Source organism: Montipora foliosa, chromosome 3 (assembly GCF_036669935.1).
Source record: "Montipora foliosa isolate CH-2021 chromosome 3, ASM3666993v2, whole genome shotgun sequence".
NCBI lineage: Eukaryota > Metazoa > Cnidaria > Anthozoa > Scleractinia > Acroporidae > Montipora > Montipora foliosa.
In genome coordinates this window covers 3521018-3544730 of record NC_090871.1, presented here as the reverse complement: position 1 = coordinate 3544730, position 23713 = coordinate 3521018, and the positions used below count along the sequence as shown (strand labels likewise).

Below are 23713 nucleotides of genomic sequence, written 5' to 3'. Positions count from 1 at the left end.
AATCTGGGATACTATTCATTCCTCCTCTGGGCTGGACGCGTGAGGTGTTAAAAATAGATTTGACATAAATAAGCATACATTACGTGTGGCGGGAAGAAAGTCACGTGTAAAAGAAGGACTTATAGCCTGAGTTTTGATCGATCGTTGGATCGCTTCGAGTGTCAAGTTGAGTATTGAGTTTTAGATTTCAACCTTGCTTAAGGCCTGAAACGGTCGAGTGAAGTGGTAATTCGTATGGAAAATTGTAAAGAGATCATTCACCAGGAAATGAATTAAATATACCATAAAGATTCATTACATGGTCCTTCGAACCGGAGGAAATACAAGAAGGAGTAGAACAACAAAGCTGTTGCCGTCATCGAAGGATTTTTTGAATTGGAAAAAGGCGAAGTCTACTCAAAAAGGGTGTTTATGGACATAAAGCGTCATGAATATCGACAAGAACAGGAAAAAACGAGATGCACACAGGACCTTTTTGTACAAAACAGAGGGGAATGTGGAGAAAATTTTGACAGAACACGTGGGAGATTTAACGTCGTTCATGGAAAAGTTAACGGCTCTGAAAGCCTTGTTGACCGAAAAATTGGAAACGACCAAAAAGCTGGATGAGACAATATTAGAGCTCACCAAACCAAAGGAACTGGAGAAAGAAATAGAAGATTCTGGTGAGTTTTGTGAGCACGTTTACAGTATTTTAGCGAAAATCGATTTGAGTTTGGAGAAAGGGAAACATGGCGAACACACACAGGCCCATGCGACAAATCAGGAAAATAGTAGTACCAGAAATACCGAAAGCGCAAAAGTGAAACTACCTAAACTCAAACTCAAATTCTTTTCGGGAAATTATCAAGAATGGCAGGGTTTCTGGGACACATTTCAATCTGCTGTCGATGGAAATACTGTCATCTCGGCCATTGAAAAATTCACCTATATGAAGAGTTGTGTAACAAGCAATACTGAATCCGCAATTGCTGGACTGCCTCTGACCGCAGACAATTATAAAGTAGCCATTGACATTCTCCAGGACCGATTTGGTAAACCGAAGTTGCTGATATCAAATTATATGGATGCCTTATTGAAACTTCCATCTGTCAATTCAGTGCATGAAACAAAGAGATTACGTGAATTGTTTGACAAGATTGAAATCAACATTCGAGGTTTGAATGCGTTAGGAGTTGAATCACGGTCCTTTGGGAATTTAATGGTCCCAGTCGTGATGGAAAAAATCCCCTCAGAGTTACGATTGGTTGTAAGCCGTAAGTTTAGCAGTGAGGAATCATGGAATCTTGATGCCTTGTTGAGTGCAATGAAAACTGAGTTGGAAGCCAGGGAAAGATGTACTGCAATAAAAACAAGTGGTGCAAATGCCAATACACCCAGGTTTGAACAGTATAGAGCAAGAAGCAAACAACCCCATTCCGCCTCTGCCCTTTATACAGGCAGTGAGGAATTTACTCAACAATGTGTTTTTTGCAAGAAGAATCACAAATCCATTAACTGCATGACCATCACTGAACCGAAAGCTAGGAGAACAATACTGAGACGAAATGGCAAGTGTTTTGTGTGCCTGAAGGGTGGCCATATCTCCACAAATTGTCCGTCAAAGGCAAAATGCTTTAACTGTGAAGGTAGACACCATGTAACCATTTGTGAAAGAATAAGGAACATTCCAACATCCACGAATGTAGTTAGTGACGAGGCAACACCACATGGATCTGGATCATCTCAAGATAGGAGCAGAGAAGCTGGAACTTCAGCAATGCACGTTAGCAACAATGCCAACTCTGTGTTGTTACAGGTAGCCCAAGCCTTTGTTTGCAGACCAGATAACCAACAACTTGGATTGAATGCCCATGTGATATTTGATTCCTGTATCCAGAGATCATACATAACCAGTAAGGCGTGTGAACAATTGAACCTACCAACCATTGGTAAGGAGACACTTTTGATCAAAACATTTGGAGATAACTCAGCCTCTGTGAAGGAATGTGATGTTGTGCAATTGTGTGTCAGAACGTTGGATGAAATGAATGTAACACATAATTTTTTAAGTTGGCATTTCCTGAAGTAACGAACTTGGAAAAAATATTAACTGTGTATATGCATGTTTTCCAACAAAATGGAAAGTAAATGAAAAAGCTACCTCTAAGTTGTCTATCAAGGCAAGACATAAAACGCCATCGGCTATGTTACTCATACAATTGACCAAGATGGAGTTTGTTTGTCGGAGTTCATTTTTAATGCTTTGTAACAGCATTAGCCACGGCGTTGCTAAACAGCTACACTCTTAGTGCGACGGATTGCATGTTTCCATCTGTTTATGGTACACAGCTCTATAATAATACAAATATATTTCACCAAAAGCTCATCTGTAGCACAGGAACGGTTTGTTATGCTCCAAACGTACGAGAAATAATTTCCTTGTGAAGTTCATGTAATAGATTTGATAATCTATGCCAACAGTGGTCTTTCCAAAATTAATAATGTCAAAGCCTACTTTCTTAAATAAACGTTTCCGATATTCTCTGCCACAAGGTGTCTATAGAAATTTCCATGTACATCCCAGTTGCTTAGACGAAATAGCTTCAGATATTCTCTGCTACAAGTTGTCTATAGAAATTTCCATGTACACCCCAGTTGCCAAGACACAGTGGTGTCAGATATTCTCTGCCACAACGTGTCCATGGAAATTTCCATGTACATCCCAGTTGCTTAGACGAAATAGTTTCAGATATTTTTTGCCACAAGGTATCTATGGAAATTTCCATGTACATCCCAGTTGCTTAAACAAAATAGTTTCAGATATTCTTTGCCACAAGGTGTCTATAGAAATTTCCATGTACATCCCTGTTGCCAAGACAAAGTAGTTTCACATATTCTCTGCCACAAGATGTGTATGGAAATTTCCATATACATCCCAGTTGCTTAGACGAAATAGTTTCAGATATTCTTTGCCACAAGGTGTCTGTGGAAATTTCCATGTACATCCCACTAGCTTAGACGAAATAGTTTCAGATATTCTTTGCCACAAGGTATCTATGGAAATTTCCATATACATCCCAGTTGAACGAATGTGAGAATGATATAAACACATGAGAAATGAAATGATGGTAGAACCAACTGGGAACTCGGAAAAAATCCGAGCCCCAGATGGGATTCGAACCCACGACCCTCCGTGATCTAGTCGGATGCTCTAACCACTGAGCTACTGGAGACTCTATGGCGAGCAAGGGTGAAATGTGGGTATTGACTCGAGCTGCATCACGCAGCTACAGAGTCAAATGACTGACAGCATAGCTCACAACTGCATCGCGCTGTCACCTTAAAGCATATCTGAGATGCGGCCAACCAACCACCCAAGTGAGCGAACGTGAGAATGATATAAACACATGAGAAATGAAATGATGGTAGAACCAACTGGGAACTCGGAAAAAATCCGAGCCCCCGGATTAGTTTCAGATATTCTTTGCCACAAGTTGTCTATAGAAATTTCCACGTACATCCCAGTTGCTTAGATAAAATAGTTCCAGGTATTCTTTGCCACAAGGTGTCTAATAGATAGAAATTTCCATGTAAATACACAATTAAAGAGCGTGGGGAACTTGTTATGGAGGAAATGTTCTTAAATGTTAAGCTTTCCGCTCAAGACTTTTGTAGGTAATTTATAATTAACGAAACGAAATCTCAGCAAATGTCTTTTAAAAGTTTTAGGAATTATGTCTGCATGATCTTTGCTTCACCAATTTAAGACAACCAATAAACAGCAAAGTTTCACTCCGCATCAGTGCCTGACGCTGATGATCTTGCATTGCTCAGTTTTGTGATCTCCATGTTGAATGCACTGACTGGATCTTGTTTGTCGTAGATGCTCAGGAGATTCACTTTGCAGTCGAATGCTGGTATTAGGGAAGAAGACACTGCAAACAGGATTAATAAACAAACACAATTACTCTACTTCCTTTTATTATTTTAAACTGTTCTGGCTTCCTGACCTGACAAATGAAATGACGAAGCAAGGGTGATTCCCTAGAAATATAACTTGTCGTAGATTTCAGGTGAAACTTCGCACACTGTCAAGGTGATGATAAAAATGTAATAAAAATAGGGAGGTCATCGTGCTCGTTTCCATGGACGATGCTTACAAACACAGCTGTTTAAGACACATTGACAGTTGCAGTGCATCCCGATGTTGGACAAATAAAGCTCTATTTTATAAAAGCCATCCGTGATATAACGCAAAGCCTGGTGTCATTCAGTGTATGGTTAATTCACTTATGTACCTGAAAAAATGTATTTGAATGGCTTTGGGAGTACTTATCAGCCCAAAATAGATTTTATTAGAGCGTCTGTTCCACTTGTAATGGCTTCTTCCATACAGTTTTGTGAAATTTCCAAAAAACTGGCCATAGATTTTTGCTTATTTTTTTTACTACTTCACGAAGACAACACTCTCAACTAAAATACAAAATAAAAATGGGGGGTCACTGTACTCGTTAAGGACAAAATAGCCACTCCTTGACGGATTAAGCTTGGCGTCAATGAAAATCTGCTATATTTCAATGTGCCCGCACTACTGCGCGCGCAACTGATGCAAGAAATTATGCGCTGTATGGTTGTGCAATGCAAAACCAGGGAATCACCTAAAGAAGAATTAGAGAGATGCATATCATTCTATTGACTACCTGAAGTTGTTACCTGGATCACTGTAAATTGTGCATTGCTGTAATAACACGTTGAGGAAAATCAAAGACTGCAAGCAGGAGAAAAATAAGCAGGAATCCAAGTACCTTGAGCCTGTGAACTCCCCAACTCTAGCAGCATCCCTCTGGGTGGTATGAAGACCTCTATGAGGTGTCTCATGAGATCTTGCTCTTTCTTGGCGACAAACCAATTTGTGGCACTCCTTGAAGTTGTGCCAACAAAAAGGACTGAAGAAGAATTAGAGAGAAGAATTAGAGAGAAGAAGAATTAGAGAGATGCATATCATTCTATTGACTTCCTGAAGTTGTTACCTGGATCACTGTAAATTGTGCATTGCTGTAATAACACGTTGAGGAAAATCAAAGACTGCAAGCAGGAGAAAAATAAGCAGGAATCCAAGTACCTTGAGCCTGTGAACTCCCCAACTCTAGCAGCATCCCTCTGGGTGGTATGAAGACCTCTATGAGGTGTCTCATGAGATCTTGCTCTTTCTTGGCGACAAACCAATTTGTGGCACTCCTTGAAGTTGTCCCAACAAAAAGGACTGCAACCTTTTCGACTGTATTTGTGAGTCCAGTGCCAGCTATTTAATAAGACAAGTTTAATAAAGAACATTATCACCAGAGAAAACTTAGCTTAAGTCAGACTTAACACTGACAATAATGTACAGGTGATTAAGTGGTCATCATTGTTGACTTCTCGTCATTGCAAGGTTATAAATATGTTTGCTAAAGATGGGTCACAAATCCTTGGAAAACAGCATAAATAATGAGAACAATAATATTATTGTTCTCATTAGTTCATTGGTTAATCATAGTCTATTACCATAGATAATTATTATCTCCTTATCTCCTAATTTTCTGTTAAAAAAGATATGCTGAGATTTGTAAGGACAGGCAAAGTCAGTAACATAAAAGCGCAGTGTATTGTACAGAGGCTTGAGAGTTCTTAAAGAATACCAAAAGTATTAGTAATGTCGAGATTCTTAAAATCATCACCAATCCTGCTCTCTAAACAATTATCAAAATATATAGTTAGGAACTATTTTTTTGTTCCATTGTAACGGTTGAGTTAGTGGGTTTCTAATAATTTACAATGTACTAGCCAACATGTTAAAGGAAAATCTGTCTGGGTCACCTTGGTTGCAAATACATTTACCATTTATAGTATCAGGCGAAGAAGAAAGGAGACTTCGATCGAGTAACGCAAACTAGCACGAGGTTTATTCAAGATGGCCGACCTATCGATCCCAGCATGCAATGCCTAATTCTACATCCCCCCCTCAAAAGGGAAAGCTATGAAAATATAACAAAACAAACAACAACAGAAATACGAACAACAAATCAAAATGTTCATGTGAAGCCCTGAGGCACACACAGTTCAATGTTCAACTAAAGATTCAAGCGTCTGGAGGTCTCACAGCTCTTCCCGACAGGGTTGTCAGGACCGCAGGGCTTGGACTTCGCGGAGGTACGCACTCATCCAGCGTTGTTGCTAGAGTAGTTACTGGGACAACTGTCTGTGAGGATGGGGGCACCTGCGTAGTCTGAGGCCTCGACGGAGTGCTGGGCACTGGCAATACAGGAATGACAGGTACTGGTGAGGCAGGGGTGACATCACAGGCCGGCATAGCTGAGTGTTGTTCGGCTTCAGCTGGTTTTGCTGCGGTTACTAAGGCAGAGCGGTTTCGTCGGAGTGTGCCCCTTTCTGTAGTCACAAGATAAGATCGGGGTTTCTCAGTTTTCCCTGTCACCAGGCCATACCGATCTTGATCTCTTATCCAAACTCGGCCACCCAGTTCAAGTGTTGGCAGTTCCTTTGCTCTGTGACGCCTGTTAAAGTTGCGCTGTTGGTTCAATCGATACAAGCTTTCCTTTTCTTCCACCAACTGGCGATCTTTTATCTGCACATTAGGGTACAAGTGGGTTGGAAGAGTTGGTAGCTGTGTTTGCAGGCGACGTCCCGTCAGCAGTTCACTAGGTGAGTAGCCATTCTGTAGAGGAGTTGATCTGTAAGTCAAGAGGGCGCTGAAGATGTCTTCGTTTTTCCTCAGCATAGACTTCGCTGTGCGAATGGCTCCTTCGACTTCGCCGTTCGCCTGGGGGTATTTTGGCGAACTTATAACATGGGTGAAATGGTATGCTTCTGCAAACTGTTGAAAAGTCTCTGCGCTATACTGTGGCCCGTTGTCCGACATAATGACATCTGGGATTCCATGTGTGGCGAAAAGCTCCCTGAGAGCTTTTGTAACTGAATGAGAAGTCTCATCAGAGAGTTCTTTGATGTCAAACCAACTCGAGTAATAGTCTACCACGATGATGTATTTTCTTCCTTGAAAATCATACAGGTCTGTTGCTTCCCTCTCCCAGGGGCGGCCTGGGAAGGACGAAGGCAAAAGCAGTTCTCTCGGCGTTGGTTGTTCCTTGGCACAGGTGTGGCATCGGGTGATCAACTCACCAATTTGTGTAGAGAGTCCCGGCCACCATACGGAAGTGCGTGCCCTGGATCTACACTTAGTGAGACCCAGGTGACCAATATGAATGCAGTCGAGGATTTGTAGTTGCATGCTCCTCGGAATGACTATACGATCATCGTACAGGAGTAAGTCATCAACAATCGTGAGGTGGCTTCTTTTCTCCCAATATGGGTGCAGTAACGGCTGGTGAGGCAAGTAAGGGGGCCATCCGTGAAGGCAATACGATCTTAAAAGGGAGCATTCTTCGTCTACCTTCTGCGCATCCCTTATCTGCTGTAGTCGGTTGGGCGTGGCTGGGAGATAGGAAGTGGTCTGAGTTGAAAAGGCCTCTACTTCTTCGACAAGCAGCTTATCGTCTATCCCTGGTAGGCCAGCAGGAGCACGTGAGAGTGTATCTGCAGTAACTTGATGTTTTCCTGGCACATATTGAACTTGATAGCTGTATCTCATAAGTCTCAGGCGGAATCGCAGGATACGGGGGGGGCATCTTTGAGAGCTCTGATGAATTCAGGAGTACAGTAAGCGGTTTGTGGTCTGTTTTCAGGGTGAAAGGGATGCCGAGCACATAATCAGAGAACCTCTCACTAGCCCATGTTGTCGCGAGGGCTTCCTTTTCAATTACGGCATAACGTTTCTCTGTGTCACTAAGAGATCTTGACAGGCAAAACACCGGGCGGCGCTCTCCGTCATCTTGACCTTGAAATAAGACCGCACCAATTCCTGTGTTGGAAGCATCCGCTGAAATGATCGTTGGACGGTTTGGATTGTAATGTGCCAGGACTGTCGGTGACACTAACGCTTGCTTGATCTGCTCAAAGGCTTTTTGCTGGGGTTCAGCCCAAACCCAACCACTGTCTTTGCTTAATAATTAACGAAGGGGGTCACTGAGGTCAGCCAGGTTGGGAATAAATTTTCAAAGGTGGTTGACCATTCCCATGAATCGCTGTATCCCCGAGACATCTGAAGGGACTGGGAATTGGGTCACAGCAGTGGTCTTCTGTGGGTCCGCATGGAGTCCAGAGCTATCAATGATGTGAGCGAGAAATCTGATTGATGATCGTGGAAACTCACATTTGTCATTAAGGGTCAACCCATCTTCTTGTAAGTGGTGGAGAACAGCTCGTACGCGTCCATCATGTTCCGACTGGTCTACTCCGTGAATGAGAACATCGTCCATTTGACAGAGGGTCCCTTCCAAGCCCTCAAGTATCTTGAACACAGTGCGTTGGAAGATCTCTGGGGCGGAGCTGATACCAAATGGGAGTCTGTTGAAACAAAAGCGTCCAAATGGGGTGGCAAAGGTTGTGAGCAGTTTTGATTTGGCATCCAAGGGAATCTGCCAAAACCCACTGTTGGCGTCAAGTTTGGAGAATATCTTACTGTCTCCCAGTTTAGCAAGGTTCTCATCCACTGAAGGTATTGGGTGTATCTCACGCTGGACTGCTTTGTTAAGGTGAGTCAGGTCAACACAGAGACGCACACTGCCATTTGGTTTAAGGACAGGGACGATACCTGCACACCACTCAGTCGGCTCTGTTACAGGCGAGATCACTCCTTGAAGAAGCATTGTTTCAATTTGACTTTTTACCTTTGGAATCAGTGGATGGGGAATCTTTCTGGGATTGTAGATACAGAAAGGCTTAGCATCAGGGCGAAGTGTTATGTGGCATTCAGTCTTAAGCTTTCCCAGTCCGCTGAAGAGTGCTGGAAATTCGGCTTTGAAATCTGTTGGCCCCGTGGTCACCTCTTCGATATCTTTGTCAACACGTCTTATGAGTCCTAGTTCGACACAAGCTCTCCTGCTGAGTAACGAACTCTTCTGATTATACACCACATATATAGGCTCAGTTAACTTTGATTGTCTGTACTTAAGAGTTGCATAGAACAGACCTTTCACAGGCAGTTGAGTGTTTCCAGGACCGCATAGAACCTGGGATGTCTTGGTTAATTCAACATCTTGTAGCCACTGGACATCATCGCTAAGGACAGTCACTGCTGCCCCCGTGTCAAGCTTGAAGCGCGTTGTACGACCGTTCACTCCTATTTGTGCAGACCAATAGTTCTTCTCACAACCGATCTCACCGAGGAAGTGTATGTCTTCCTCCTCTTGTTTTTCTACAGCATGTACCTTTCTCGGATAAGGTTTCTTGCTGAGACAGACAGACTGGAAATGTCCCTTCTTGTTGCAGTTGTTACAAATAGTGTCTCTAGCTGGGCAATACTTCCCATCGTGGCTCTGGCGGCCACACCAAAAACAGGGACGGTCATTCTTGGAGGGCTCTTTTATGTATCCTTCGTTTCGGTTACGAGCAGGTGGGTTGTTTGTGGCTTGTTCTTTGTTGTGAGAGCGTGGCTGACTGACGTAATCAACTTCATTTTGAGTTTCTACTCCACGGACAATGGTTCGATTTTGTTTTCTTGCTTCGGCTTGTCGGCTTATGCGAGCAGCGTCCGCGAGAGTGAGGTCAGATTTAGCTTGTAGGCGGTCGGACAGTGAATCATCGAGGACTCCAACAATAATTCTGTCTCTTATAAGTTCATCTTTCAGAGTTCCGTAATCATAATTTTCGGCGAGGCGGTATAAATCTTGAATAAAGGTGTCCACGGATTCACCGGGGTTTTGTCTTCGTCCATTGAACCGAGCTCGTTCGACGATAAAAATAGCCATTTAGGGCAGTTTTGACGTCCTCGAAGGAAGCGATTGCTTCGTTTATGCTTAACGTTTTGACGATGTCATCCGCACAATCCCCCATTGCATAAAGAAATGTTCCAACCTGTTCCTGGTTTGATTTGTGTTGAAGGCCAGAAGCGATCCGATAACGCTCAAAATGTCGAAGCCATCTGGGCCACATGTCGGCTTGATTCGGGTTGTTTACCCCCTGGAACTTGCTCGGGAGCGGAAGAGAGTTTACAGGCTGTATAGGCGGATTAACGGGTGGAGGCGGATTTTCAACTGCAGGAGCATCTCCGGGTTGGTCTGCCATTCTGTTTTAAGGCGTTGGAGGGGTCAAGACCGCTGCCACCATATAGTATCAGGCGAAGAAGAAAGGAGACTTCGATCGAGTAACGCAAACTAGCACGAGGTTTATTCAAGATGGCCGACCTATCGATCCCAGCATGCAATGCCTAATCCTACAGCATTAACACACTAGTCTGATACCTTTGGCAGACATTCCACTCCAGGCCACATACATAATGTGACCCTTGCCAGCTGGGGTGCATTCTTCAAAGAGGCTTGGATCTGACTTCTTTCTTATCACAATTATGTAGTTTGAAAGTTTTGATCTTGTATTCAGACCACAGATCTGTCTTATCACCGATTTAACTTTCTCCTCACACCAGGTCTAGAAGTAGACATAAATAACAACTTATATCAATACCCTATCATTGAAATTAAAGTATTTTACAGTACTTGCGACTTAATTTAGTAATACTCCTTATGAATGGTGTAGCGGCGGAACTGCTACACTAAGACCTTACGACGAGCCATATAACATACAACAACAACTCAGTCTATTTGGAAGATCCACAGAGATTCATTTACACGCTGTCTTGATTGCTCTCACTGATTTCCTTCACAAATAGCAGATTCGGAAGCGATGAGCGAAGCGGTAATACAATGATATGATGCGATAATGCGGTAACGAAAACTATAAGAAAACAACAAAACTTAGCATTACAAAGCGCGCTAGGGGCGAATATGAAAATACAATAAAACAAGAAACAAATCACTCTAAATAAACAGAAAAACTTACATCTGTGTCCTAATATCCTTGCAACACCTTATAGAACCCTTGATCCGTAAACAGTGGAGTCCTTGATACCGTAAAGTAGAGAACCTTAACTTAACTATCTTACTAAAACCTTCAGCGGAAAAACAATTCACCACAGTGTCAACTCGCGTGGTCATCCGGGACCCGGCAAGGTCCAGACCACCGCAATACAACAAAACGTCACACAAAAAAGAAATGTCACGCACGATTCTGCTGCAACATTCCCGGCAACTAAACGTCTGAGGGGCGTTTACTTCTCTTGATCTCCTTCCTGTTCCTTCTTGGGCAGAATTAGGACAAGCTTGTTGACTGGTCTTCTCAATGTAGTTTCTCGCGTTTTGACGACAGCAGACCTGACGAAGCCTTGTGAATCAGGCTCCACTCGCACAACAAGGGCCAACGACCAGGCATTACGCGGAACATTCTCTTCTCGGATTATCACAACATCCCCTTCAACCAGGTTTCGCTGAGGATGTTGCCATTTGTGCCTTTCCTGCATCACAACGAGGTACTCCTTCTTCCACCGAGACCGAAATAGATTTGCTAAATACTGTACCCTTCTCCACCGCCGACGCATATACACATCACAGCTCTGAAACTTGCCTGATGGTGGTAATATCACAGTTGACTTGGTTGTCAAGATGTGGTTGGGAGTAAGCGGCTCAAGGTCGTTAGGCTCGCCAGAGACTGTCGTCAGGAGTTTTGAATTAATAATTGCCTCCACTTCACACTTTAGGGTCCGAAACGATTCCTCATCTAAGCAATGACCATATTCTTCCATTAATCCAGCGAGATCTTTCCTTGTGGTCTTGATCTGTCGCTCCCAAACGCCACCCATGTGGCTGGCGGCGGGTGGGTTGAAGATCCAGTCAATGTTTTCCTTCTTGAGTTTGGCATGGATCTCTTCATGATCCATTTCTTCTATGGCTTGGAGCAGCTCGTTTCGTGCGCCAACAAAGTTTGTACCGTTATCACTCCTTATTTCTCTGACAGGACCACGGCGGGCGATGAAGCGCCGGAGTGCTTGAATAAATGAACTTGACTCAAGAGAACTTGCAACCTCAATATGGACTGCTCGGCTAACCAAACACGTGAAAAGAGCGCCGTATCTTTTCATTTCCTTGCGCCCCTCCTTGATGATGAAGGGCCCAAAGTAGTCAACACCAGTGTAAGTAAATGGTAGTGGTGGGGAGATTCGATTCATGGGTAGGTCTGCAATCTTCTGTACACCTGGTCTGCTGTAATTGCGACGGCAGAAGACACACTTTGATATCACATGGCGCACTGCTGTGTTCACTTTGATGATCCAATACTTCTCGCGTAGGCTTGAAATAACACGACCGCGCCCAGCGTGACCCAACCGTTTATGAGCATGACGGATGAGTAGCGTAGTGACATGACTTTTCGGTGGCAAAATCACTGGATGCTTCGTTTCGTGTGGCAAATCTGCACGCCTGAGTCTACCTCTCTGAGGATACCGTTTTCTAAGAAGGGGTCAAGGCGCTGGATATGACTGTTAATCTTTATACTTGCTTTCTTCTGTTTCTGCAGCTTCTCCTTGTCTAGGCTATTCTCATTCTCCAACTCTTGGAGGGCGTGGATTCCCTTACCAAATGCTAAGTCCTGGACAAATTTTAGGAGAGCGAACTCAGCGTCTACTAGGTCTTGCACGGTAAGAGGTGAGCAAGGCTCTTCAGTGTCGTTATGCTTAGCTGTTTTGATTATTGAAGGCTTCCTTCGGTCTGCGAGGTTTTTGTCGTCTCTTGACACTTCTTCCTTGACATTTATACGTTCCTTACATCTGATTTGCAATATCTTCTTTACTCACAGGAACACAGCTACAGCTGTCCTTAACCGATGCCAATCAGAGAAGTGGTATATCAGTTTGCTTGCAGCACTAGCTGACTGATTGACGATCACTACATTGCTTGAGGCCACGGTTGTCCCCTTTACTTCTGGGTTATCAGCTGGGACCTGGTTCACCATACGCGGTTGTCGAGGCCACTCACTCTCTGGTTTCCACAAAAAAGCTGGGCCTTGCAACCAACGCTTCCCTTCAATGAGAGCAAGTCCATTCAGTCTCCTGGAAGCATCATCTGCCGGGTTTTCCTTTGTGTCTATGTACTTCAACTGATTTAAACGTGAGCAGTCGCGAATAAGCTGCACCCGATTTGCAACAAACACATGAAAGCGTTGCTGTTCATTGGCAATATAGCGCAACACAGTGGTGGAGTCCGTATGGTACACAAAATCAGGATTGCCGTCGACTTCTCTCTTCAACAATTCTCCAAGTCGAATTGAGACTGTGGCAGCCGTAACTCTAAACGTGGAATCGTGACAGACTTGATGGGAGCAAGTCGTGCTTTGCCCATAAGGAAAGAACAGTAAATGCGATTGCTGTTATCGCGCAGTCGCAAGTAAGCAACAGAGCCATATCCAACAGAACTAGCATCGGAAAAAAGATGTATCTGCTGGGACACCACGGTTCCAAACTCTGCTGGCTTGACACACCTATTAACCTTGAACTGTTCCAAAAGTGGTAGCTCACTTAACCATTTGTCCCATCTAACTTGGTATTGCTCAGGAACAGTGTCATCCCATCCCATCTCTTCGCGACAGAGGTCCAGGAGTATCTTCTTCGCTGGAAGCGTAAATGGCGCGGCAAAGCCCAGTGGATCATAAATTGAGGAGACCACTGACAATATTCCTCTTCTTGTTGGTGGCTTGTCATTAAGAACTATACGAAACTCGAAGGCATCAGATTCCACACACCATTGTACCCCGAGGGCACGTTCAACAGGCAAACGATCGCTGCCGAGGTCAAGGTCTCTGGCCTCTTTAGAACGTTTCTCGGGCGGAATAGATTCCAAGACAGCACGGCTGTTGCTTATAAACTTAGTCAAGTTAAACCCTCCGTGTGCACATGCTTCACTAAGACCTTGGATCAATTCAATGGCAACTTGTTCATCTTTGACGGAACCAAGGCAATCGTCCACGTAGAAGTTTCATCGGATGGTTTCAGCTGCAAGTGATCCACTTTGGGATTCGGTGTCATTAGCCGTCTGCTTCAAGGCAAAGTTACAACAGCTTGGTGTGGTAGGTACCATGCCTTCCCGGGTTCAACTTCTAGACGGTCTTCCGGCACCTTTCTTGCATGTCCTCTTGATATCACCTCGTTTACAAAACTTACATAATCGTTCCTGTAATTCTCATCACGCAGCATCTTCTTTCTCTGCCACATCGCTCGTTTCAATGCTTGATCGCGATTGTTTGGCATCGTCGTTTGAGAATTTCTAAATGGCAATGGTATTACGTAATGAGCATTATGATGTTGGATGCTTTGCTCTATCCCAGTAATGAACTTTTTGTCCTCCCGGGAATAACTGTATTCGTCCGGACCAGACTTGCGGTCGTTAAAATCTAACTGGAACATTTGCTGAATCGCTTGGGGCGATATCATCTCCTTGACTGACTCTGCCTCTCGAACTGTGATTCTATGGCAAATGACATTACTGGGGCATGGAGTGTCTCTTACATGCAGCGTTCCAGTCAGAGTCCAGCCATGATGCAATAGTAATGTAATGTCGCGATTGATTGATAGGACAAACATACGTGTCCTATTTACATAGCATTTTTGCAGTGGGCTCGGACATCAGCATACTAAGGGCGCCGATGGCAGCCGCTATCAGTCCATTTATGAGCCCACTGAACCCTCCCAACCCATGATGAGTGATGATGTAAGTGATGAAGATAGACCACAACACCGGGAACCACGTCCCCTACGCTTTTCGAATAGTGTGTGGGTTCTTTAACGTCCCACAGAGTTATATGTGAACAAGGTTTGTGAGACGGGACCTCCGGTTTATTGTCCTTATCCGAGAAGACTTGAAAGTCTAATCATTTGCAGATGTCATTACAAAGACAGCACTTTCTCCTCAGTTATTTAAAGACCCTGAGTGTTGGTCCGGCCGGAGTTGAACTCACGACCTCCCGCGTGACAGCCCGGTGCTTAACCAACTGAGCCACCGGTGCGCTCGTTCATATGATCGCATTGCATATTTCATATTGCATATTTGCATATTTCATATGATCGCATTGCATAAGGCCCTTCGTCACCTCTTGGCACTACTTCTAAAGGTTCCAGTGCCGCAGGACAATTGCTGCCAATCAGCAAGCCAATCTCTAAGTTCGGAATAAACTTGTGCATCCTTTCAGCGACACTTCGTAGGTGTTCCCACTGCTTCACCAATTCAGGGGTTGGGATTTGCTGTTCGGCTACAGGTATTTCCATTCTTGTGTAGGAGCGAGGTAATTCAACTGGGTTTCTATCTTCCATGTCCGTCACAACCAAACTGTCTACAACAGCGGTGGTCACAAGGCTTTGGCCATGCATGGTGCCAAGCTGTAATTCCGTCCTTTCACCCTTAACGCCAAGCTGTTCTTTAAGGTTCTCCGTTAAGAAACAGCCACCGCTACCATTATCATAGAAGGCATAAGTTGTAATGGTTTCAGTATTGCCTTTCCTCTTCACACGTACTGGCAAGATTGCGTGTAAAATGACTGATTCATTCAGTTTAGCAGCATGGCATGAAGCATTCTGAGGGTTAGTGCCGGTATTGTTTACTGCCTTGTCATTCTCCTGCTTAGCAGGGCTGGTATTGTCCTTTTGTGGCAGCTGGAAGTCATCGATGTGAAGGGCAGAAGGATGCAGCCTGCCACAATGTTTGCACTTTCGTTTGTTTGAACAGTTCCTTGAGAGGTGATTTGTTCCATAACATCCAAAGCACATATTCCTTTCTCTCAAGAATGCTCTCTTAAGCTCCAGTGTTTTCCTATTAGATAGTTCGCAATCATCCAGATCATGAGCACGACTGCAAAGGTGACAGGATGGGCTACCACGGTTGTTAGTGGGCCCGGCCCCATCTGAGACTGGGGGCTTAACGGTTCCAGATGGATTTGTTGCAAAACTGCTTTCCTTGTATTTCCACGGGCTTTCCGGTTTCCTTGGCGGCATCTTAGCCTTACTGGGCAGTTCCCTTCCTTTATTCAATGGTTCCTTCACTTTCAGAGGTTTAACATCTTCCTTTCTCTTGTTCAAGGCCTCCCTTCCAAACACTGGATCATTGGCTGACTCCGATGCAGACTCAACAAATTCAGCAAGGTCGGCAAAACACGTTGCACCGTTCACCCTCTTCTTCTTCTTAAAGACCTGATCCCTCCATTTAGCTTGCAGGTTAGCGGGGAGCTTGGAGACTACAGCTTGCATGTTTGGTGCGTGATCGAGGACACGCATATACGAAATACTCTTCATGGCTATTGTGCATTTTGTCAAGAATATCGACAACCGTTTCAGACCTTGGTTGTCATCAAATCTAATTGGAGACCATTGCAGGATCTTGTTAAGGTAAGCAGTTGAGATCTTGTATGGGTCCCCATATTCTTTCTGTAGTAGACGTCTGGCTTCCAGGTAACCTTCATCAGGACTCATATGTAAACATCCTTGAATAAGATCTGCAGGTTCACCCTCGAGATGCTGATTCAGGTAGTACAAAAGGTCAGCATTCGACGTCGCCTTGGAGTGAATACGAGCATCAAAGGCCATAATAAATGTGTTATACTCAATAGGATCTCCCTTGAACTTAGTTATGGTTGGCTGAGGCAATGTTATTGCAGCAGTCAACTGCTGGTGAGTTGCAATAATGGTTTCATTTTGTCTCTGTTGTAACTCTATTACACTCTGAAAGGTACGCTCCACCAGCTGAGGTGACTGAATTTCAGAAATTCCGTGTGCAATTTCTTTGGAGTTTTTTGAACCATGACCAGTATATGGTGTAGACGAGGTACCATCTGCAAATGTGGTAGGAATAAACTCTGCAGCCTTAGGATTAGATGTGGAAGTCTTGACAATGGAATCTGTAGCCGCACTGATTCTTGGGCCTTGCAGGACGGACTTAGCCTGTGTCTCCGTTGTAGCTGGGGTTTGAGTAGTAGGAACGAATACTTCGGGCTTTAAAGTAACTTCATTGGGTAATGATGCCGCTACAGATGGTATCACAATCGGGGAAAAGGATGCAACAGCAGATGGTGGACTTGAACCACATGGCAGCGGGGGGTTATGCTCTCTGTCCAATTCCTCCAATGCTTTCCCCCTCGCTTCAGCCTTTACTATCTCAAGTTCTAACTCCAAATCCTCTTCTGCGGCTCTCAGGGCCTGTTTCTGTTTAAGCATTGATCTTTCAGCCTTCAGCTCTGCCAGACGAACTCTTTCCCTTTCTCTAGCAGACAAACGGGAGCTTGTTTTTGATGACCGTCTGGATCCCTTACTGCTAGCCCTTTCTAGCTGGTCAGTTAGGTGACTTTCGGCTTGTGATATCCACGCATATACTGGATGCAGGTACGCCATAATACCCTTGATTTCCTCATCATAATGAGCGTACTCTCGGTCTTTGGTTTCATCATCAGTTAGCTCCTTATAGTAGGCATGAAAGGTTTCTTTATAATGTTCGATTAAATCATTTAAATTAGCCAGCTCATTCTTCACTAGGTGTAAATTGTTGGAGTTGACCATAAGATCAGATACTTCAGTCCTTTTCCGTGACACAGCTCGGAGAGCGTTTATACGCTGTTGCTTAAGCCAATTAATTCGTTCTTCAAGGCCCTTTTCCGATGGATTCCGTTGCCGTGGGCCCAGTGAATCCCATGGCTGGGTAGCATCTTTTACATCGCTCGAAGTTTTTTCCACAGACTCGCTTTCACCATTCTTTTCTTCGAATTGCAGCACATTTGATTCGCCTGGAACATTAAAGTTGTCTGCGAGTTCCTGGTGACTAGATTCTGCCATACATGTGATGGAGTAATTTGCCGCTCTCTCGACAATTTCACAGAGCGAATTTCCACAACTAATACGACGAAAATCCGAAGAATTAAAGATCAATACAATACATTCCAATAACAATTTCCTTTGTAGATCTTGGAACGTCAGTATAAAGATTTTTCGTTACGAAATGTAGCGGCGGAACTGCTACACTAAGACCTTACGACGAGCCATATAACATACAACAACAACTCAGTCGATTTGAAAGATCCACAGAGATTCATTTACACGCAGTCTTGATTGCTATCACTGATTTCCTTCACAAATAGCAGATTCGGAACCGATGAGCGAAGCGGTAATACAATGATATGATGCGATAATGCGGTAACGAAAACTATAAGAAAACAACAAAACCTAGCATTACAAAGCGCGCTAGGGGCGAATATGAAAATACAATAAAACAAGAAACAAATCACTCTAAATAAACAGAAAAACTTACATCTGTGTGCTAATATCCTTGCAACACCTTATAGAAACCTTGATCCGTAAACAATGGAGTCCTTGCTACCGTAAAGTAGAGAACCTTAACTTAACTATCTTACTAAAACCTTCAGCGGAAAAACAATTCACCACAGTGTCAACTCGCGTGGTCATCCGGGACCCGGCAAGGTCCAGACCACCGCAATACAATAAAACGTCACACAAAAAAGAAATGTCACGCACGATTCTGCTGCAACAAATGGCATTAAACCACTAATTAAAAAATCAGTTTGCACATTGTTGAACTTACTGGTTGGTCCTGTATCACTGTGAGGTCTGCGCCAGTGAATGGGATGTTCCTTAGGAGTTCTGAAGTGACTTTATGTCCCTCAGATCTTAAAGCACAATACCATGTTCCATTGATTTTACACAGTGTGGAGTGGCCTTCAATGAAAAAGAGCAGTCAAATTAGTCATCAGTCAAACTATGTTAATGTTGGCAACTAAAATACACTCCCACTGAATAATTAGCATCAATAAAATGCACATGTACAATGTACATGTAATGTATGAAAGTGTTTCTTAACAACTGTCTGTTGTAGTAATCACAATTCTATAGATGCATTAAAACTTAAGAATTACCACTCTGGCCATTATCGTGCACTGACACTTCTGCTTGCAAGGCTCTTTCAATAAGTGCCAGGAACTCCCTGTCTGCCTTTCGTTTATGAACTGAGCCAATAAACTGCTGGAGGAGCTCTTCTGATGTAAAATCTGGAAACCTTAATTATTGATAAACAATGTGTTAAAGTATGAATAAGGTAGACTGGCCCAATAAACACAACTTTATAATCACAGTACACCAGCTGTACACACAAGTATTTAAAATGGGTCATCAAAGATGTATTATGACTGTATTTTGCTGTATTTAGAATGGGTCATCAAAGATGTATTATGACTGTATTTTGCTGTATTTAGAATGGGTCATCAAAGATGTATTATGACTGTTATGTCTGAAAAGAGAGGAGGTATGCTACACAAGATTACAGAAAAAAATAACACCAGAACACAGATTTAGTATTTACCTTAAATTTCAGTTGTTTGCATTAATTTGTGTAAAACAGTATATTTCGTATGGTACAATTATTTGTAGAGGCTTTGTCTTGCCTACATGTATGTCACCTTTCTAATGCTTCCTCCCAGGATTCACAACCTGCTTTTTTTACAAACTCTGTCTTCAGAGCTGCTATGTTCTTTATCTCCATAACTCTAAGCTTCATTTCTGCAAATGACATTTCCCCATCTGCAACTTTTGCTAACAAAGCTTTCAGGCTGTCTGTATCTAGCCCACGAATGCATTTAAACTTGGAGGCAACCAAGTTTGGTTGTTGCATCGCTCCACACATAAGCTTCTTTGCTTGACTAACACTGCTTGTCTGGTCTTTTATTTTAAATTCTTCAAAGGTTTTGAAAACCTTTTCCAAAATTGAGAATTTTCTGAATGCTCACAAGTTCCCCTAGCTATTTCCACAGTTTCGTCATCGTAGCTTTCAGGGTTGCGAAAATATTAGCCTTTGACTGAGTCGCTACGTTTTTTTAAACATATTGAACCAAGTCTTGAGTGCCAGTAAACATCACAACCTATTTGGCAAAGAAGCTATGATTTGATTTCCATCACAAGGCTTGGTAACCTTTCCTCTATGGATATTATTGGGAAGTCCACAATGTCTTTTCAGGGTCAATTTTCAGGAAATTGAGAGAGACATCTGCTCTGACCTCAAATTATAAAGTGGAGCAAAAAAGTGGAGCAGAAAGCCAGCGTTTAGGGTGTCAATAGAACTAAATGAGGGGATGCTATCCTCCATGTAGTGAAAGCTTTCTGTTTTCACTTTTTATTTGCCTCAAATTTGACTATCTGTGTGAAAGACCACGCCTGCAAGGGGTCATGGGTAAATCAAAAATTCAATTTTGACAGACCAAACTTTAATATTTTCTGAACAATTAGAAAGATATGAAAGTCTGGGTGTAGAATAAGCCAAAATAAGTGATTTTCACCCCAATAAACACAATTTCACAATTTTTAGGTATGTTACAGGAATGGGTACAGTGATCATGCTACTCATCTTTATGGAAATTTCCATAAAGCTGTTAGTGATGTGGCAAAAAGCTTAAGAATGGGATCATATTTTATCCAGACCTGTTCATGGAAATTTCCATAGATCTGTTAGTGATGTGATTAAAAGTTTACATATGGGATCATATCTTATTCAGGCCTATTTATGGCAATTTCCATAAAGATTTTGGTGATGTGGCAAAGAGCTTAAGTATGGGATCATATTTTATCCAGACCTGTTCATGGAAATTTCCATAGATCTACTAGTGATGTGGTTAAAAGTTTACATATGGGATCATATTTTATCCAGGGCTGTTTATGGAAATTCCCATAAAGATTTTAGTGATGTGGCAAAAAGCTGAAGTATGGGATCATATTTTATCCAGACCTATTGATGGAAATTTCCATCGATCTGCTAATGACGTGGTTAAGAGTTTACATATGGGATCATATTTTATCCAGACCTGTTCATGGAAATTTCCATAGATCTGCTAGTGATGTGGTTAAGAGTTTACATATGGGATCATATTTTATCCAGACCTGTTCATGGAAATTTCCATAGATCTGCTAGTGATGTGGTTAAGAGTTTACATGTGGGATCATATTTTATCCAGACCTGTTCAAGGAAATTTCCATAGATCTGCTAGTGATGTGGTTAAGAGTTTACATATGGGATCATATTTTATCCAGACCTGTTCATGGAAATTTCCATAGATCTGCTAGTGATGTGGTTAAGAGTTTACATATGGGATCATATTTTATCCAGACCTGTTCATGGAAATTTCCATAGATCTGCTAGTGATATGATTAAAAGTTTACATGTGGGGTCATATTTTATCCAGACCTATTGATGGAAATTTCCATAGATCTGCTAGTGATGTGGTCAAGAGTTTACATATGGGATCATATTTTATCCAGACCTGTTCATGGAAATTTCCATAGATCTGCTAGTGATATGATTAAAAGTTTACATATGGGATCATATTTTATCCAGGCCTGTTTATGGAGATTTCCACAAAGCTGTTAGTGATGTGGCAAAAAGCTTAAGTATGGATCATATTTTATCCAGACCTGTTCATGGAAATTTCCATAAAGCTGGTAGTGATGTGGTAAAAAGCCAAAGTATGGGATCATATTTTATATAGACCTGTTCATGGAATTTCTATAAAACTGCTACTGATGTGGTAAAAAGTTTAAAGTATGGGTTGATATATCATCCAGACCTGTTCATGGAAATTTCTATACATCTGTTAGTGGTGTTGTAAATAGTTAAAGTACGGTATAATTTTATCCATACCTGTTCATAGCAATATCTATAGATCTGCTGGTGGAAAGTTAAAAAGTTGTGAAGTTTCTTTTCGATAGTCGTGATAACCACGATTTCATGAATAAAGTTTTCCTTATCGTTAAGTGTCCCGTACCGTGGTTAAAAATTGAGAGCAAGATGCTTATATCAGCCAACGTTCTTGACATTGGCAAATAACACCATTTTTGATTACTTGGTTTACCAAAATTGCCTTACTTCAGAAAATGCCAACTTAAAAAATTACGTGTTATGTGTATATCACCTCATATGTTGTACCAGTAATTTGCAGCCCAGTGTCCAATCAACGGTCTCGAACCACGTTGGAATGCTACCCCTACTTGCAGGGTCTACAACTTGCATGTGATACAAGTGATTCTGTCAGTGTTGATGTGCTGATAGGAGCAGATTATTACTGGTCATTCTTTACTGGGAACATCATTAAAGGAGATCCCTATGGACCAGTAGCCCTTGAAACCAATTTAGGTTGGGTTTTATCAGGACCAACTATGTGCTCAACATTGACAAGGTCATGCACTGTGAATCTGAGTTCCACGCATGTGTTAAAGATAGAGTCCACAGAGATAAGTGATAAAAAGGATGATCTGCAGAAATTTTGGGACTTAGAAACTTTGGGCATTAAGGAACATGAAACTTCAGTCTATGACAAGTTTTCAAATGACATCACATTTACTGGAAAGAGATACCAGGTCAAGTTACCATTCAAGGATAATCACCCCACGTTACCAGACAATTATACAGTGGCATTGCGTAGACTGACAACAACAATCAAGAAGCTCAAGAACCAACCAGAAATTCTGAAGCAGTATGATGGTGTGATTAGAGAGCAACTGCACAGTGGTGTGGTTGAAATGGTACCACAAGATCAAATACCACCGCCTGGAGATGTCCACTATCTTCCACACAGGACAGTAGTGAGACTTGACAGAGATACAACTAAGGTGAGAGTTGTATACGATGCCTCATCTAAAGTGTTTGGGCCTAGTTTAAATGACTGTCTGCACATTGGACCTTCTCTTAATCCCTTGTTATTTGACATTTTGCTGAGGTTCAGAGTCCATGAAGTTGCCCTAACTGCAGACATTGAGAAGGTGTTTTTGAACATTGAGATTGATCCTGAACACAGGGACTTTGTGAGATTTTTATGGGTTGAAGATCCGAATAAGGAAAGTCCAGAAGTCATGGTACTACGTTTTGCACGTGTGGTATTTGGTGTAAACTCAAGTCCTTTCATTCTAAATGCCACAATCAGACATCATTTGAACACATGTTTGCCAGTGGACAGTGCACTTGCAAGAGAGCTGTTGAAGTCTTTACATGTTGATGACTGTGTCTGGAAATGGTGACGTGGATAGTGCGTTCAAATTGGCTAAGAAGATAAAGCTCTGTCTTAAGTCAGGAGGCTTCAATATGAGAAAGTGGAGTAGCAATTCAGAAAGTCTGCTGAAATCACTGGAACAAGATGAAGCTTTCAGCGATGACTTTGAAAAGAGCAATGGACCTAGAGTAGAAGAAGAAGAAGACGAAAGCTTCTCTAAATCAGTTTTCAAGCAAAGTACAGAAAAGGACAAAAGGTTTTGGGAATGCTTTGGAACCCAACCCAAGATGAACTGATTTATGATGTGAACAAGACATTGGGAGATGTAGATGCCCAACCAGCAACAAGAAGAATGATTCTCAGTACAGCTACAAGGTTTTTTGACCCCTTGGGGTTGATAGCTCCAGTCATTCTTCCATTCAAGATGATCTTTCAGAAACTTTGCAAGGCTGGAAAAGACTGGGACGAGTTGGTTGATGCTGAACTCAATCACCAGTGGCTGGCGACTCTATCGGATTTGAGACAGGCTGGAAGAGTGAGCTTTAAGAGATGTTATGCTAAGGGATTGAATGGAGACAAGGTCAATTCAGTCCAACTTCACTGTTTTGCTGACGCATCGAAAAAGGCTTATGGAGCTGTGGTCTACATGAGAGTAGAGTATGAGGCGAGGGTGGAATGTCAGATAAAACAAACTATCCCTCGTCTGGAGTTGCTG

At 42.6% G+C, this 23713-nt stretch overlaps 4 protein-coding genes across 4 annotated transcripts in view; 3 read left to right on the top strand and 1 right to left on the bottom strand.

The window, feature by feature from the left end:
- Positions 1–427: 427 nt before the first annotated feature.
- LOC137995160 (uncharacterized) lies at positions 428–2071 on the top strand. Its single transcript, XM_068840737.1, has one exon. It carries the CDS (start codon positions 428–430, stop codon positions 2069–2071), a length of 1644 nt encoding a protein of 547 aa, XP_068696838.1.
- A 151-nt stretch (positions 2072–2222) lies between these two features.
- LOC137994407 (uncharacterized) lies at positions 2223–19804 on the bottom strand. The gene is made up of 7 exons (XM_068839980.1): positions 19426–19804; positions 18886–19025; positions 18555–18688; positions 10338–10521; positions 5105–5284; positions 4788–4928; positions 2223–3917 (listed from the first exon to the last, which is right to left on the bottom strand). Exons 1-7 carry the CDS (start codon positions 19647–19649, stop codon positions 3772–3774), a joined length of 1149 nt encoding a protein of 382 aa, XP_068696081.1. The 5' UTR covers positions 19650–19804; the 3' UTR covers positions 2223–3771.
- A 1601-nt stretch (positions 19805–21405) lies between these two features.
- LOC137995159 (uncharacterized) lies at positions 21406–23026 on the top strand. Its single transcript, XM_068840735.1, has 2 exons — positions 21406–21465; positions 22007–23026. The coding sequence occupies exons 1-2, from the start codon at positions 21406–21408 to the stop codon at positions 23024–23026; spliced, it is 1080 nt and encodes a 359-aa protein (XP_068696836.1).
- A 237-nt stretch (positions 23027–23263) lies between these two features.
- The window catches only part of LOC137995158 (uncharacterized), an 807-nt gene continuing 357 nt past the window's right edge, over positions 23264–23713 (top strand). The window contains exon 1 of the mRNA XM_068840734.1: positions 23264–23713. This exon is cut by the window's right edge and continues 357 nt beyond it. Coding sequence (XP_068696835.1) covers positions 23264–23713 — 450 coding nt within the window.